The following is an 18,284-nucleotide window of genomic DNA, read 5'->3' as shown; positions in this document are numbered from 1 at the left end:
AGGTGTCCACATCCCTGCATCCTCCTCACCTCAGCGCCAATAACTCTCCACCTCTCCCTTGTCTCCCTCCTCCTCTTCTTTACCATCCCCCCTTGCTTCCTCGCCCCCCTCTTCTCACAGCCCCCCCATGCCTCTCAGCCACACGCAGAGAAAGAGAGAGAGAGACTGACTGACTCCCAGGCTGCTTCCCTCCCTCCCTCACACACACATCGACTGGAAACTGACTGGAGAGCAACGCACAGGGAGAGCCAGCTATACAGACACACAGAGCAGAGAACAGGGACCACCGAGAGCCACACCACTGAGGCATTATACCCTCCTCCCATAGTTTTCATTTTTCTGTGCCTCAACCTCCTACTCAGCTAATATTTCACATGATTAAACATCCACAACTGTTCATACATATAAATATTTTGGAAATGTTTTAAACGTGTTTTTTTTTTGTGACATAGAATTTAACAGAACCTGGAACAGCACCTGGAATTGGTGTTTTTTTTTTTTTTTTGAGGTTTATTGGGGTGATGTGGGAGTAAATTAATTAAATGAAGCCTCAAGCTGGCAACCTCTGTGAAATATTCTTCATTTAGTGGTAAGTACAAAGACTATGCTCATGTTTTACACATCTTATCTGTGTGTCCCTGTCATTCAATAAACGGATGTTTTGTTATACCCTGCCTAATGCAAAGGGGAACAGGGTTCATTTATTAATTCATCTGAGCCCACCCCTCCCCCTTGATGTTAAATATGACCTTTGATCTTCTTGGTGTCTCCTGTAGCCCGAGCAGACGTGCAATATTGAACCAGGCACTCTGGGTTAGCAGTGTAATAACTGCTAAGAATAATTAAAGCTGTGCCAAACTATGTATAGCATCCTTATTTGTTGTTCCTGTACTTACCTGTTACACACTCCCATGTTGTCACCTTTTCTTCTTCATCCTTGTCATCTTGTCATAGATACATGTTTCTGAAATACTGAGTATCAGAGTGATATGGTTTGGAGTTTACTGTGACAGAATTCAATATCTTCTTTATTTGTTTCAGTTTACCTTAGCACATGGTTTGGAATACATAGTGGTGTGTATGTGCATATGCAAGCTTTAGTGTTTTATTTGTTGGAAATGAATAAAGTTCCATACATGCATATTCCCATTAGCTTTTCTTTCTTGGATGCATTTAGCCTGAAGCCTTTTGGGGCAGCCTTTGTACTGCCATCAAACCTCTGAGTGTTAAGAGTCTCAGCTTTCCTTGATAGAGGGCAGAGACAGTGCTGCTTCCTCTTGGCATAGAGAGCAATGACTTTCTGGCATATAAAATGCATCTCATTACCTTAATTCCCCTAGGATACTTTAGAAAACTATAAGCTGCAATATCTCCATATATTTATTTACAGAAAATCATCTTCCTAGCATGTGGCATACACACAAGATAAAATCCTTCACTTGTAAGTTGTGCATTAAATGGTTCATTAGTCTAATTATGTGTTTAATTACTGTAATTGATAACCATTTTGAACTTTGAATATTTGAGTCTGAAATTGCACTTGGCCTAATTTCACATGTCTAGATAGTTATGCGGCCACGTTTGAGGGTGTCACATGTTTTAAATGGTGGATATCAACTGATTATAATCTTTAACTCATCAATAAGATCAATGTAACGACATCCTTGGAAAGGCTTGGATCAGATTTCATATGCAAAAGTTTGTATCATACATAAAAAAACAGAGGTTGGCCGTAGTACTTATGTTATTCTTAGATTTAAATATGCAGTGGAAGGCGTCTATGTTTAACCCTTTCCTGTGAGTGCAGGTGTTTTTTTTCTTTTTATTATTCTCGCTGTGCTGCCACCAGGGTCTAGGGATGCAAAGGGCTTCTCATTCTATGATTGTAAAGAGCTCAGCCTCAGTGCAGCTGCTGGCTCTTAGATAACACCAGAAGAATATGAAATTGCCTGACTTATTTTTATCTGGCCCCGGTTCTCATCTCTTCTCATCCTTTCACATTCCCTCCCTCCCATTGCAGGGGCCCACCTCCCCACTCCCCAGTATTTAAATGGCTGCTCCAATTGAGACCTGTCCTTGGTACATTGAATTAAGACCCTAGCAGAGCCAGCTGTGCTGGGATTCAAACTAATGACCGTCAGACACAGAAGGACACTGTGGCAGCTGGTAGTTCCTATTTTCCTTTCCTTTTTTACTTGGGATTGTATACAGACTCTCAGTTGCATTGTGCTTGCCTACAGTTTTATACTCTAATGCATTGTCTAATTTCTCAAGACTTAATTTTCTAATTTCCTGTTCATTTTCCCCACTCCATTCCATTTTATTTGCAGCCTTCAGCATTTCCCAGCCTTGACAAGACATAGTTCATGCATTTTCTAATGTTACATACCCTTTGGTTAGATGTATTATATCCTTTTTTTATTTCTGATTTACATGTCTTTTGATCTTCACTTTCTCTCTCCCATGACATTTGTCAACACCCCTAATTTCTCTCTCCTCCCTCTCTCTCTCTCTCCCTTGCCACCTTCAGGTATTCCATCCAACTATTAATGCTATTATGAAATTCAATTATGCATGGGAGTAAGGAAGGTTGTTGGGGGAAGCCGTATTTATTAATGTGATGCAAATTATCTTGACAGTGTATTTATTTCTTTTTTTTTTCTCTCCTCTTTTTTCCCCCATCTATCTTGCGTACCTTTTTTTGGAATGGCTCTCTTTGTTGTACTTGGAACAGTTGACAGCATGCAAAAGAAGATGATCCGTGAAAAATTGATGAATGCTGAAAAATCACCCAGAAAGAAATAATAAAAACAGTCACCTTTCGTAAAATAAACCAAAAAAAAATTCAAAGCAACATTTTTTCGTGTATAGAAGGTCTCACCCAATAAATAAAGGTGACTGAGTTACCATACTTCGGTGATTTGCCCCCTCTTCCTCCCCCCACCCCCTTCCACCTGTCCTCCCCAGAAATGTCCAATATGAACACTAATGTTTGCGTGGAGAATGGACAGAACCCAGAGGTTTCAGTGCTCCCCAAGGATAACCTGGTGGAGGGGGCTCTCAACAGCCTCATGGATTACAACTCGGAAATGGAGAGGTACAGGTCCTTTGCTACTTTTTACAAAACAAATGGGGGTTTCCCACAGGCTGCTAAAATCGCCCGGATAACCACCCCTATCTTCCCCAGTGCCCGGATCGGAATGTCCCCCTGGAACTGTGATAATACTATGCTCTGGGGTAGAAAGTCAGCTGCCATCAACCCTAACAGGACCAGCATGCACAGAAATGACTCCCAGAGGCTGGGGAAACCTGGCGGGGCGCCAGAGTCGTTGCAAATGGCAAATAATAATTTCCTTTCCACCTTATCCCCTGAACACTGCAGACCTTTGGCAGGGGAATGCATGAACAAGCTCAAATGCGGCGCCGCTGAAGCAGAGATAATGAATCTCCCTGAACGTGTGGGGACTTTTTCCGCTATCCCGGCTCTAGGGGGCATCTCATTACCTCCAGGGGTCATCGTCATGACAGCCCTTCACTCCCCCGCAGCAGCCTCAGCAGCCGTCACAGACAGTGCGTTTCAAATTGCCAATCTGGCAGACTGCCCGCAGAATAATTCCTCAGGAGCCAGTGGGAACCCTGCCAAAAAGAAGAGGAAAAGGTGCGGGGTGTGTGTCCCTTGCAAGCGGCTCATCAACTGTGGAGTCTGCAGCAGTTGCAGGAACCGCAAAACGGGACACCAGATCTGCAAATTTAGGAAATGTGAAGAGCTTAAGAAAAAACCTGGCACTTCACTAGAGGTCAGAGGAGATGATTCTTTTTTTCCCTGCCTACCTAGCTCCCTGCATCCCCCTGCCCCTCCGCCCTCCCTACAGTGTCTCTTGTCTGCTATCAAGATGCACTATCCTGTTAGTGACAGTTCCTTCACTTTGTAAATAAATGCACCTATATGTATGTACACAGACAAACTGTTATGGTGTATGTGTGTGTGCATATGATTCATGCTGTTAAAGCTGCTGCCCACACATATATAGTATTTATTATTAACTTCTTCATTTTCACTTCATAAAAATTATGGAGATGTGGTCACTTTTTGTGCTTTGTGTTTCATATGGATTGAGTGGTCCTGATGAAAATATAAATATTCAACATGTTTATTGGATGCACATCCTCTGCTTTTTTCAGTGTTTGAGTTTATTTTTTATAAGCTATGGTATTTATCACTCATTGATCAAGGGTCCGATTATATGTTGCATTCAAATGTTCACTTGAATATTATTGAATATATTGTGCAGTACAAACTAATGTGCAGAAGTAACTTAGTTTGCTTTTGGGTATTTACACACACACACATACACACTGTTTCTCTCTCAGTTACTCTCTCCCCTATCTCTCTTTTGCTGCTGATTTTACAAATCTCTCAGGTTTTAAAATAGCACATTATACTATCTCATAGTTCCTAATCCAGAGCCAAAATTTACCTCATTAACTTTCCTAGAGTTATCTACATAGTTAACGTAAATGGATATATGTTTCTAGATTTTATTTGAAAGACCATGTGATTTGAGAAAGTGATGAAAGTTAAAGAGAAAATATTAGGAAATCTAATTATTAACATAAATATATGGGAATTTAAAAAAATGACTGAAATGTGTTATTGTGAAATTAGATAAAAATGTTTTAAATATATGAGGTTTTTTAATGCAAAATTATATTTTAATCAGTTAGAAATGTATAAGTTTATATATTAATTCATTTCCAGATACACTTCAGAATATATCATTGTCACAAATCACTTTAAAAACCAAATCCAACAACATCTGTAAATGAAACAAAAAGTGTTTATGTTATTGTAAAAAAACAGCATGGCTTTTAGGACAGTAACTGCATTCATTCATAAATTATAATCTTAAACTGCATTCAGTAAAGCATAACTGGTGCAATATTTATGTTTTGTTTTTCTCCAAAGATGTATAGTATTTGAGTTCTATAAGGAGAACCACACATTTTATGCAATTAGTGTATCAAGCCTAAAGACCTGGGTCACTAATTGCGCTCAGGCATGAGTGGAAATATATTCACAATTTACTACTAGATTTCACAGTGTTTTATTTCCAGTGTGTAAAAAGGAATTAGACTAGGGCTCTAAAAGTTCTAATATGAAAAAAGGCTTTGCATTTAATATTTTAAACTAAGTGAAATATCAATTGTTTTGATATTAATAAAAGAATTGAGCTGCTAGAAATTTCATATTCTCCCCACCCCACACAAATCAATATTCAGTTGACAAGATGATTTATTGTGTGTGGTCCTTAGTTGATGTTGCTTTTATATTATTGTTTAAGCTGGTTTGTACATCGGAAATTTTAGCCTTTGCAAATACATTATTAGTTTACTTCATTCTTTCACTCAGTCAGATATATCTGTCTGTAACTTCTTATAACGTTACAAAAGATGATCTAGATATTTCAATTTGATGAGCATGTTGTCATAAATATCTTCTTTATATTGACTTCTTTTTTTTTTTTTTTTTAATAAAGTTGTGAAATGGTAGCTGGTAAAAATATACATAATATCACATGATTCTGAATTTATCATCCTACATAAAACCTTTTTTGTTTGTCAGTGTTCAGTTTTGTGAATCTTGTTTTATGTGTTTGGTATAATTATCATGTCGTTTACAAACTGACATGCTATCAGAATAAAAATAAAAATGATTTGAACCACAGCTACTGACTTTTGAGTCCTGTGGTTATATATATATATATATATATATATATATATATATATAAATTAGATGCAAATCTTTTTATGGGACAAGAACATAACAATGTTGGTTACCTGTCTGCAAATTAAGAAAAAAAAAAAAGAAAGTTATGATTTATTGCCAACACCATCTATAAAATAAGTATTGCTGCTTATTAACCTATCGAACCTACAGTAACCGTACAAACCTTGAGAGTTCTATATAAAGGGCCAGATTACGAGTGGATGTTTGCACTTGTTGGATTTAACAGTAGTAATATGAGTTGAAAGTAAACACGATCGCTTGAGAGCAATTGTGATTTACACTAGAATAATTACCACATCCTCAGTGCTCTGGTTAACTTGCGAGACAAAAAATTCACAAAACCACAACAAAAATATATTACAAAGTATAGTTACACTCATAATAACACCATCTAATAAAAAGATTTCACAAAAAATATGGCACAAAAAAGGGCTCAAAGATATGAGGTCCCAGGTGCAAAGTGCTTTAACATAGAGACACATACATATACATGTCTAAAGGTGTATATGCTTGTGTGTGTGTATGTATATATATATATATATATATATATATATATATATACAGGGAGTGCAGAATTATTAGGCAAGTTGTATTTTTGAGGATTAATTTTATTATTGAACAACAACCATGTTCTCAATGAACCCAAAAAACTCATTAATATCAAAGCTGAATAGTTTTGGAAGTAGTTTTTCGTTTGTTTTTAGTTATAGCTATTTTAGGGGGATATCTGTGTGTGCAGGTGACTATTACTGTGCATAATTATTAGGCAACTTAACAAAAAAACAAATATATACCCATTTCAATTATTTATTTTTACCAGTGAAACCAATATAACATCTCAACATTCACAAATATACATTTCTGACATTCAAAAACAAAACAAAAACAAATCAGTGACCAATATAGCCACTTTTCTTTGCAAGGACACTCAAAAGCCTGCCATCCATGGATTCTGTCAGTGTTTTGATCTGTTCACCATCAACATTGCGTGCAGCCGCAACCACAGCCTCCCAGACACTGTTCAGAGAGGTGTACTGTTTTCCCTCCTTGTAAATCTCACATTTGATGATGGACCACAGGTTCTCAATGGGGTTCAGATCAGGTGAACAAGGAGGCCATGTCATTAGATTTTCTTCTTTTATACCCTTTCTTGCCAGCCACGCTGTGGAGTACTTGGACGCGTGTGATGGAGCATTGTCCTGCATGAAAATCATGTTTTTCTTGAAGGATGCAGACTTCTTCCTGTACCACTGCTTGAAGAAGGTGTCTTCCAGAAACTGGCAGTAGGACTGGGAGTTGAGCTTGACTCCATCCTCAACCCGAAAAGGCCCCACAAGCTCATCTTTGATGATACCAGCCCAAACCAGTACTCCACCTCCACCTTGCTGGCGTCTGAGTCGGACTGGAGCTCTCTGCCCTTTACCAATCCAGCCACGGGCCCATCCATCTGGCCCATCAAGACTCACTCTCATTTCATCAGTCCATAAAACCTTAGAAAAATCAGTCTTGAGATATTTCTTGGCCCAGTCTTGACGTTTCAGCTTGTGTGTCTTGTTCAGTGGTGGTCGTCTTTCAGCCTTTCTTACCTTGGCCATGTCTTGAGTATTGCACACCTTGTGCTTTTGGGCACTCCAGTGATGTTGCAGCTCTGAAATATGGCCAAACTGGTGGCAAGTGGCATCTTGGCAGCTGCACGCTTGACTTTTCTCAGTTCATGGGCAGTTATTTTGCGCCTTGGTTTTTCCACACGCTTCTTGCGACCCTGTTGACTATTTTGAATGAAACGCTTGATTGTTCGATGATCACACTTCAGAAGCTTTGCAATTTTAAGAGTGCTGCATCCCTCTGCAAGATATCTCACTATTTTTTACTTTTCTGAGCCTGTCAAGTCCTTCTTTTGACCCATTTTGCCAAAGGAAAGGAAGTTGCCTAATAATTATGCACACCTGATATAGGGTGTTGATGTCATTAGACCACACCCCTTCTCATTACAGAGATGCACATCACCTAATATGCTTAATTGGTAGTAGGCTTTCGAGCCTATACAGCTTGGAGTAAGACAACATGCATAAAGAGGATGATGTGGTCAAAATACTCATTTGCCTAATAATTCTGCACTCCCTGTATATACATATATATATATGTGTGTGTGTGTATGTATATATATATATATGTGTGTATATATATATATATATATATATATATATATATATATATGTGTGTGTGTGTGTGTACATATGTATTTATATGTGTATATATGTATTTACAGACATATATACATATATAAATACATATGAACACATATATAGACAAATATATATATATATGTGTGTGTGTGTACATTAGAGCCCTTTGCAGTTAAGTAGATGAAAACATGTTAAAGCATATTTACGCAATATTCATATTTAATATTTATTTTCTATGTTCTATGCATTTGTAAATAGATATTCCTATATATTTCTGTATGTATATATATATATATATATATATATATTTATGTATATATATATATATATATATATATATATATATATATATAGGTATAGATATATATTGTACCAAAATGCCATCAAATATATGTAGAAATATTTAGTATGTTGGAATGTGGAAAATATTAATTTTTTCATGTCGATTTAGCACACTTGAGAATATGTGATTGGGTTTTCGTGTGCGAGTTAGGTGTTTTCCCACTTTTTTTTGCTCCATTAACTTCTATTGGGGAATACATAAATGCACATGCGATATTCTAACATTGGCTTTTTGCGCTTGTTGGATTAGAGCAAGAACAAAACAGTTTACTTTCAACTCATAATACAAGCACAACCCGACAAGCACAAAAAGCTTACTTCTAGCGCAGGTAATGCTTGAGTTAAATAGTGCTCCACTCGTAATCTGGCCCTAAGTATTTCATTATGAATAATGAATCGTGTCCCCATTTCATGTAATTTAACTCTGAAAACTGTGGATTTTTTTTAATTCCCAAAACTTGAAATGCACCCTGTTCACATTTCAAAGCTAACTCTGTTACATATCTATACCTAATTGGCTTTAATTGATAACAAATGGAAAACAATGGATTTTATATCAACATTATGATCATGGCTAGCTTTGTTGTCAGCAAATTCCTAGCCATATTGGCTCCTCCAAATAAGGCAAATAGAGGATGGAGTTTGGCTATTGAAAAACAATTGTATCAAATAAAATGTTTAACTTATATATATATATATATATATATATATATATATATATATAAACAAACATTTAGATTTGGCTGATATTTAATTCTATAGCAAAGCAACAGTAATATCTTGTAATTGCAAGGCGTTTACTGTCTCTTTAATGCTGTCATTATTCAGTATGTCCAAGAGATTTGTTCTGTTAACCATCAGTGGAAGAAACTTGTGACAGTATAAATATAATTTAGTTAATCTTTTCTTATAACTTTAAGCATACTTTAAGATCAAAGCATACTATGCCCCGTTAAAGTGAAGGTAAACTTTGATGAATGAAAGCCCAGTTTTTAAAAATACTATTAAAAACAGGGACACTTTCATTCATCAAAGTTTAGAAAGAAGCCGTTTTGATTAAAACTTACCTTTGTTTTTTTACAGCCAGAGCAGCTTCCCCCGCCACCCGGAGATCCTCTCTTCACACGTCATCAATGACTAATCCGCATTCCTCCCCCCTGGGGGGAAATCCGTGGTTGGAGGAAGCCGGATTAGTCATTGATGACGTGTGAAGAGAGGATCTCCGTGTGGGGGAAGCTGCTCTGGCTGTGAAAAAAACAAAGGAAAGTTTTTAATCAAAACAGCTGCTTTCTAAACTTTGATGAATTAAAGTGCGCCTGTTTTTAATAGTATTTTTAAAAAACGTCTTTCATTCATCAAAGTTTACCTTCACTTTAACTATTCTACCCATCTAGAGTTGTGTTCTTTACTTCCTAGTACAAGAATGAATCAGGCAGTGTTTCATTCAGCCTCTGCACATGTTCTTCCTCCCAGACTGTGCCTCTTTGATGTGTAATCCAGTTGTTATTGATGGCATCAGGGTGGTCCTCAGCCTTACATTGACTGTTGTCTAATGAACCTAGAGTTGCTTTTGAGAAGGTACAGCTCCCTTGCCTTCTGGGAAGATAACCTTTTGTCCTTCACACCTCATTACATTGAGGTAGGATATATCAACCTGGGTGTTGTAATTGTGGTTGTTAAATTAATGTACAATGAACCAGTGTGAACAAGAATTTATTTCCATCAGCCATAATAACCACCAAATTATAGCATTTTCCAAATTTACTTTTTGGAAATTTCATATAGTTGTACCTCTAGAATACCCTATCCTACCTAAATAAATGGTTTCCACTTTGAAGAATTTTTAATATACTTTTCAGTCATTAACTTGAAATGTTTATGGTACACTTTCTTTACAAGGTCACTGTTGATTGCAACTTAAAAATAGCCTTATTCAGCAACAAGAAATTATTATCTTCACTAAAAGATGGAACATGGAAATGTTATAAGCTATATGCAAGAGTGACAGTGCATTTATCTGGTATTTTGTGATTTAAATCCTCCTAGTTTAATCATTGACTTTGTCATATTTTTTTTTTCTTGATCTGCAAATGGTATACATTTTTTGTGTTTTATTTATTAAACTAAGACTTCAAGCAAGATGTATTTTTTATACTGAATTAAATTCAATATGTAGGCATATATTTTACTTACATGTAACTCTTGCTTTATATATATATATATATATATATATATATATATATATATATATATATATATATATTGTTATTTGAATTACTTTTATTTTGTCCTGCAGTTCTAAAATCTAAAATTATATTGCCCTCTATGAATGTTGAAATTAGCTAGCAGTATAAATAGTTTTTTTTTTTTTTTAAGTTTCACTTGAACTAGAGAGTTATTTCATGCAGTCACTCTGCTTTCCTTTAGAATAATAAACTTTATTATAGGGATGAATAGACTTAATTAGTTGTATCATTTTCCCCATCATAAAATCCATGGACATTTATTGGGGGGGGGTTAAGACGGCAAATAACCCCAGGCTTGGGCAAAAGTCTTATCTTGAATATAAGCAGTGAATATTATTTATCTTAGTTCATATGGAACATTTGACCCCTATATTTAACATGTGATGATGTAAACACTTTCTTAGTCAGTTATAAACAGTTATAAACTAAAAAAAGAGGACAATACAAAAATGATGTCTTTTTATTTGTCACAAATAAGATATACACATTCATATCACCCCATTGTGAAAGAGAAGTGATTCCTCTTTCAAATGGTGGGTGACATGACCTCTATATATCATATCATTCATGAAATGATGAATATCTAATCTAACCCATCAGAAGCTAAGTTATAAAAAATAAATAAAATGAGTTTGTCAAGGAAACTTCACAACCAAAATGTAACCAACAGACAATTTTCACTTGACACTATAAGGAGCCACATCTCTTATCTTCAGATGTCTTGACATATGACCCTTTAAAGTGAATGTAAATTTGAATGAATAAGTGCCCAGTTTTTACAAATACTATTAAAAACAGGGGCACTTTCATTCATTAAAATTTACATTGAACGTTTTTTTAAAAATACTTACCTTTTTTCTTTAGGAAAACCAGACCAGCGATCCTTCACCCGATTCTTTTGCTGTACTTAGCATATTGATGATGAAACAGGCTTCCTCCAATCGTTGTGTGGCCTCACGAGCTAGATGCCTTGGGGTGTTCGAAACGATTGGAGGAAGCCGGTTTCATCATTGTGGTGCTAAGTACAGAGGAGCTGCGGTTGGAGGATCGCCGATCTGGTTTTCCTAAAGTAAAAGGTAAGTATTTTTTTTTTTCAAAAAACGCTTCAATGTAAATTTCAATGAATAAAAGTGCCCTTAGTTTTAATAGTATTTTTAAAAACTGGGCACTTATTCATTCAAATTTACATTCGCTTTAAGATATCATATAGCTGACAAAATGCCAAATACTTATCTCTCTAAATACTTGGGTTTGTGTTAAATATACAAATATAATTTGCATTTTGTTTTTTATACTTACATGGTTTATATTATATTAGTCACATTTTATTCACCATCTGGCGGAAATATTTTTGTGAATATCCATGGATATAGGTTCTGTTCATTATCTATTAGACTTAGAAAGCACATTAAGATGCATCAAAAGCAGAACCTCCTAAACTATGGGCCAGGGGCCACATTTAGCCCTCCAATGTTTTTTTTTTTTTTTTTTTGTTTTATTTGTAGTTCTCAGCACCACTGGGCAGAAAACAGACATCAGAAAGTTGTTATGCAAAAAGCAGTTCCACACTTCACTAAAGGGACATTAAACACTTTGAGATGGTAATATAAAATGATAAATTGTATATAATAAAACAACTCTGCAATATACTTTCATTATTTATTTTGTCCTCTTTGCCTGTAATTCCATTCTGAAATTGTGAGCTTTTCAGTTCCTGTTAGAAATGGAAGAGCAGAACACTGTTAAATCCAGCACAACCATTGGCTGCACACTCTAGTGACCTATGTATAACTGTCCCTAATTGGCCACAGCAGAGAAGGTAACACAGTTACAACATGGCAGCTCCCAGTGTTTTATAGACACTAAAACTTAACACTTATTTTGTCACTTTTTAAACAACTAATGAAACTTTAAAAAATACATCTACATGTTAGTCATGGACTAATCTTTTCTTTGAATGCCTCATTCTATCTAGCATGTATTTAGTGTTTAATGTCCCTTTAAGCTCTGCATATTTTGTAAATTTGAATAGAATATTCATTAAAGGGGCATACAAGTGCAAAAAGATAATGCCCTAATGTATTAGAGCATCTTATTATTGCATTATTGCTTGCATATAGCAACGTGTTTAGCCACTGCATAGGCTTACATAGGAATTAAAAGGATTTTTCTCACTATGCTCTTATTTAGGGCTAGATTATTTGCGCTCCACTCAGTAATACCAGCGCATGCAAATGTGCACTGGTATTACAAGTAAAGCACAATGCAAACGTAACCTCTCGTTCACATTGCATGGAAGCTGTGCGCTCATGGGAGCCTCATTATCATGCTGTCAGACACGGCTAAGAACCCAGCGCAGCGAAGAGGGTATGTTGTGCAGTGATGGGCAGCAAATATTAAACATATATGTATATGACTATATATATATATATATATATATATATATATATATATATATATATATATATATATATATACATACATATATATATATATATATATGTGTGTGTGTGTGTGTGTTTATATGTGTATATACACATATTAACACATTAATATTTATGTATATAAGCATATACATATATATTTATAGTAATTACACAGTCCCCATAGACACTACACTTGCACACTTTAAATGCCAGAAAATTGCTTCATGCAGTTATTTTTAATATAAATAAAGGTGCTACTATTGTTTTATTTTATTATGGCACATTATACTTTATTTTGGGGGCAATTGGGGGAAATTTTAAAAATTAACCAGAGATCTAATCTGTGGTTAATTTTATGAGCGTTAATTGCTACACAAGCTTGCGGTAGCAATACCCAGCCACTTGTAATGGCTGGTTATTTATTGTGCCACTGTAAATGGGCGAATTTACGGGCGCACAATATATTAGCGCTCCACTTGTAATCTAGCCCTTAATATGTTAACCACCTTTGCCCACATTTACTGGTATATTCTGCTATGTTCTTGTATATGTCTTAATTATTATTTGGGTTAAAAACCAAAAAGGAAAAAATAATTTAGCCAAAATAACAAGTTAAATACATTCAGTATCATATAGTCATTATATTCTATATTCTTCACCAAGGTAGGCTCATTGCAGTCATTTTCCTTCTAGTTAACCATTTGCTTTTGGTTACAATACAGTTACTGAACTACATATTATATTAAGTTAAAGGGACACTGAACCCAATTTTTTTCTTTTGTGATTCAGATAAAGCAGGCAATTTTAAGCAACTTTCTAAGTTGCTCCTATTATCAATTTTTCTTAGTTCACTTGCTATCTTTATTTGAAAAAGAAGGCATCTAAGCTTCTTTTTTGTTACAGGACTCCGGACAGCACTTTTTTTTATTGGTGGATGAATTTATCCACCAATCGGAAAGAATAACCCAGGTTATTCACCAAAAATGGGCCGGCATCTAAACTTACATTCTTGCATTTCAAATAAAGATACCAAGAGAAGGAAAACAAATTGATAATAGGAGTAAATTAGAAAGTTGCTTAAAATTGCATGCTCTATCTGAATCACAAGAGAAAAAATTGGGTTCAGTGTCCCTTTAATACATGAATAAAAACTATAGAGGAAATTATTTCCTTTTATATGCTATCTATAACAACCCAAACTGATTTTACTTATTTGGATTTTTAGAGCATAACACATTTTTGCCTATGTGTGTTTTGTATGTAAATGTAGTCAATATTACAAACTAAGCAACAATTTATAACATTTTATGAAACATAAAACCTTTTTTAATTTTCAAAAAATAATTTGTGGGACAAGGAAATCAAAATTAAACTTTCATGATAAACAGAGTGTACAATTTAAAGAAAACATTATTCAAAGGTATAACTTTGTTACAAACATTGAACACTACTGCTGTAATGTATTCAAGACACAGGCACACTCATGAACCTACCTCAATATGCTCTCAAGGAAAGGCGCTACATTTCTACAAGGATACTAAAAAAAAAAAAAAAAGGTATTCTGATAAAAATAAACTGGAAATATTTTTTGTTTTTGTTTTAATTGTAATCTGTATCTAAGCCATGAAAGCTTAAAGGGACATGAAACAAAAAAATTCAGATAGAGAATACAATTTTAAAAAACTTTCTAATTTACTTCTATTATCTGATTTCTTTCATTCTCTTGATATCATTTGTTGAAGGAGCAGCAATGCCCTACTGGTTTCTAACTGAACGCATGGGTGAGCCAATCACAATTGGTATATATATGCAGCCACCTAGGTTCTTTGCTGCTCCTGAGCTTACCTAGATAAACCTTTCATCAAAGGATAACAAGAGAAGTAAGCAAATTAAATAATAGAAGTAAATTGGAAAGATGTTTAAAATTGTATTCTCTATTTAAATCATGAAAAAAACATTTTGGGTTTTATGTCCCTTTAATTGTGACTTGCATATCCCTTTAAATATAACTAGAAATACACAACTCTTAAAGGGATAAGTTAAACATATGCTAAATCATAAAAAGAAAGAAAAGATGTTATAGCATACCTGTAAAAAGCTGAATATAAATATAGCATGAACACATCAATGTAAAAAAGAAAAATATGTTATTTACTTCAAAATCTCTTTAGCTCTCCAGAGAAAGTGCTCAGTGAGCAGATATTCTTCAGTTGTTGTTTTTTTTACTAAACATGGTGAAAAAACAGCCAATCAGTGCTGAGTTCACATATTGCTTTACTGTGATCTTGAGGGTTTTCACCATAATCTTACAAGATTTCATAGTAAACGTCTCATAACTTTGGAGATAAATAAAGTGACTGTGCTGCACATGCCAGATGCACACTTCCTAATTGGACGATTTTAAGTGATTTAGCATTTGGGTAATGTCCATTTAAGCTGGCATTGTTGTTATAGTTATTTGTTACTGATCCTTTTTTCATTCCAGTGAGCGTTAAGAAGCTTTGGCTCTCTTGCTTTACTTAGGAGTTATTCTTGAGGAAATTATTTATCTTAAAAAATCCTCATAAAGTCTAATGGTGTTTTTCTATTGATAATCATTAGATATGTTTTTCTAAAGGATTGCAATTGATTATTTAATGATATAATTTAGGGCTGAGAAATCTATCTTAAAGAACCACTAAACACAGTAGACAACGACAAAAACAACGCTAAAGCACTTAGTTTCAGTTTGAAATAATTAGTACATATTTTTTTCTGACAAATGTCCAAGTTAGTTACATTTTCTATCCTAATACATCAGGTGACCGCCATCAGCCAATCACAAAATAGATATAGGTATATTCTGTGAATCTTGCACATGCTCAGTAGGAGCTGGTGTCTTAGAAAGTGTGCATATAAAAAGGCTGTTCAAATTTAGATAATCGATGTGAATTAAAAAGTTGGTTAAAATTGTGTGTTTTATCTGAATCATGGAAGTTTAATTTTGAATTGACTGCCCCCCTTAAAGGGATAGCAGAGTCAATATTTAACCTTTATGATTCAGATAAAGTATAATATTTTAAACAATGTTCCAATGTGCTTGTATTTGACTTTATTCTCATGGTATTCTTTGTTAAAAAAAGCATACCTAGGTAGGCTCATGAGCAGCAATGCATTGCTGAGAGGTAGCTGCTAAATGGTAGTTGCACATATATGTCTCTTGTCATTAGCTCATCTGATGAATTCAGCTAGACCCCTGTAGTGCATTGCTGCTCCTTCAACAAATAATACCAAGAGTATGAAGCAACTTTGATATTAGAAGTTAAATGGAAACTTGTAAAAATTGTATGATGTATTTGAATCATGACAGAAAATGTTTGGGCCTCATTTCTCATGCAGTGTGACAGTTAGGCCCCAACGCTGTTCTCTTCTTCACTCCAATGCACAGGTCCCCCAAGTGATGCTTGATGTACAAACTAAATGCTCAGCGGAAACCAAACCAGCCTTGTGGCACAGGGGATCCAGGGTCAAGGGGTGTGATGTAATTTTTATTTATTATTATTTAATTTAACAATACTCCTTTTTTATTATTATGACTGTATTATTGTATTATTATTATTATTATTATTACCATTGTTAATAATAATATAATCATAATAACTAATAGTTTTCATTAATGATCAAACCTTTTTCAAAACTTAGACTAGCACTCCTTATAGTTATATACATTTTAGTATTACTTTTCATAAAGAAGTTTGCCCCTTTTTTTAAATGATAACGTGTTTATGCCATATATAGCCACCAGCTACTGGTTTACAATTAGTAATTGGCACGCACTCCAAAGCTATTGGTCCATGAGACAAAATTTGAGGCAACCCCTCTCCCCCTTTGTCAACTGCTCTACACAATGAGAGCAAGAAGCTAGTGATGCTCTTGCTGCAATGACCAAAACATGTAGGTTTGTAGTTTAGTAGAACATGGAACATAGCATTTATGCTTCTATGGATATAATGGCTGTAAAACACTGAAATAATGCGTTACATTAGTAACTAGTGGGCATATTTCAATCTCATAAGTGAGTTCATCCAGTATGCAGATATGGTAGAGGGTAGTGGTATGGATTGGATCACATGAGCGACAGGCCTTGTAACATTCACAATTAGGGCCAGATTACAAGTGGAGCAGTATTTAGCGCTCCCGCTTGACTGCTATCTCAGCTATAAGTAAGCTTTTTGCACATGTGGGGTAGTGCTCGTATTATAAGTTGAAGGTAAACAGTTTTTGCTTGCGCACTAACTCGATGCGCATAAAAAGCTGAACTTAGAGTATCGGATGCGCAATAGCATATTCCCCCATGGAAGTCAATGGAGCAAAAAAGTGGGAAAAACAAAACAAACAAAAAAAAAAACACCCTACTCTCAAACAATCCGATTGCATATTCTCAAGTGTGCTAACCCGACATGAAAATATGAATATTTCACATTCCAATGTTCTTCACATAGCAAAACATGTTCTATTTATTCATAAATAGATATTTCTACATATATCTGATATTTTTTGGTACAATATAAACATATATACTGTATATATATATATATATATATATATATATATATATATATATATATATATATATATATATAGGAATATCTATTTAAAAATACTTAGAACATATTCTGCTATGTGCAGAACATTGGCATGTAAAATATTTACTTTAAATACACAGTTTAAAACTTTATTAAACATGAATATTGCATAAATATGTTTTTACATGTTTTCATCTACTTGACTGCAATGGGCTCCAATGCACTTATATATTGAATATATGTGCATTTATGTGTTTATATGTGTATATATGTCTGTAAATACATATATACACATATAAATACATAAATACATATGTACACACAAATAAACACATATATACATACATATTTAGACATATATATGTACTGTATGTATATTATTTATATATGTCTATTTATGTGTACATATGAATTTATGTGTTTATATGTATATATATATATATATATATATATATGTCTGTAAATACATTCACACACACATATATATATATATATATATATATATATATATACATATATACACATATAAATACATCTACACACATACACACATATATATATATATATATATATATATATATATATATATATACAAATACATATATACACATATAAATACATCTACACACATACACATATATATATATGCAAAACAGTTAACCAGAGCTCTGAGGAAGCAAAGGGGTTTCATGATGAGCGTTAACTTTCAATTGGTAATACGTGTGAAAAAT

General features: G+C 34.4%; 1 protein-coding gene across 2 annotated transcripts in view; it reads left to right on the top strand.

Annotated features, from left to right (window-relative positions):
• The first annotated feature begins 171 nt into the window (after positions 1-171).
• The window catches only part of CXXC4 (CXXC finger protein 4), a 199,912-nt gene continuing 181,799 nt past the window's right edge, over positions 172-18,284 (top strand). Inside the window, exons 1-2 of one of the 2 annotated variants that reach the window (XM_053703507.1) lie at positions 172-589; positions 2,735-3,797. In XM_053703507.1, coding sequence (XP_053559482.1) covers positions 2,970-3,797 — 828 coding nt within the window. In that variant the 5' untranslated portion in view covers positions 172-589; positions 2,735-2,969. Of the gene's footprint in view, positions 590-2,734; positions 4,155-18,284 lie in introns of those variants that run through there. The other variant, XM_053703506.1, reaches the window with a different exon arrangement.

The sequence above is a fragment of the Bombina bombina genome, chromosome 2, assembly GCF_027579735.1.
Source record: "Bombina bombina isolate aBomBom1 chromosome 2, aBomBom1.pri, whole genome shotgun sequence".
NCBI lineage: Eukaryota > Metazoa > Chordata > Amphibia > Anura > Bombinatoridae > Bombina > Bombina bombina.
The sequence above is the reverse complement of the archived record's forward strand: the minus strand, read 5'-3'. Positions and strand labels throughout refer to the sequence as shown.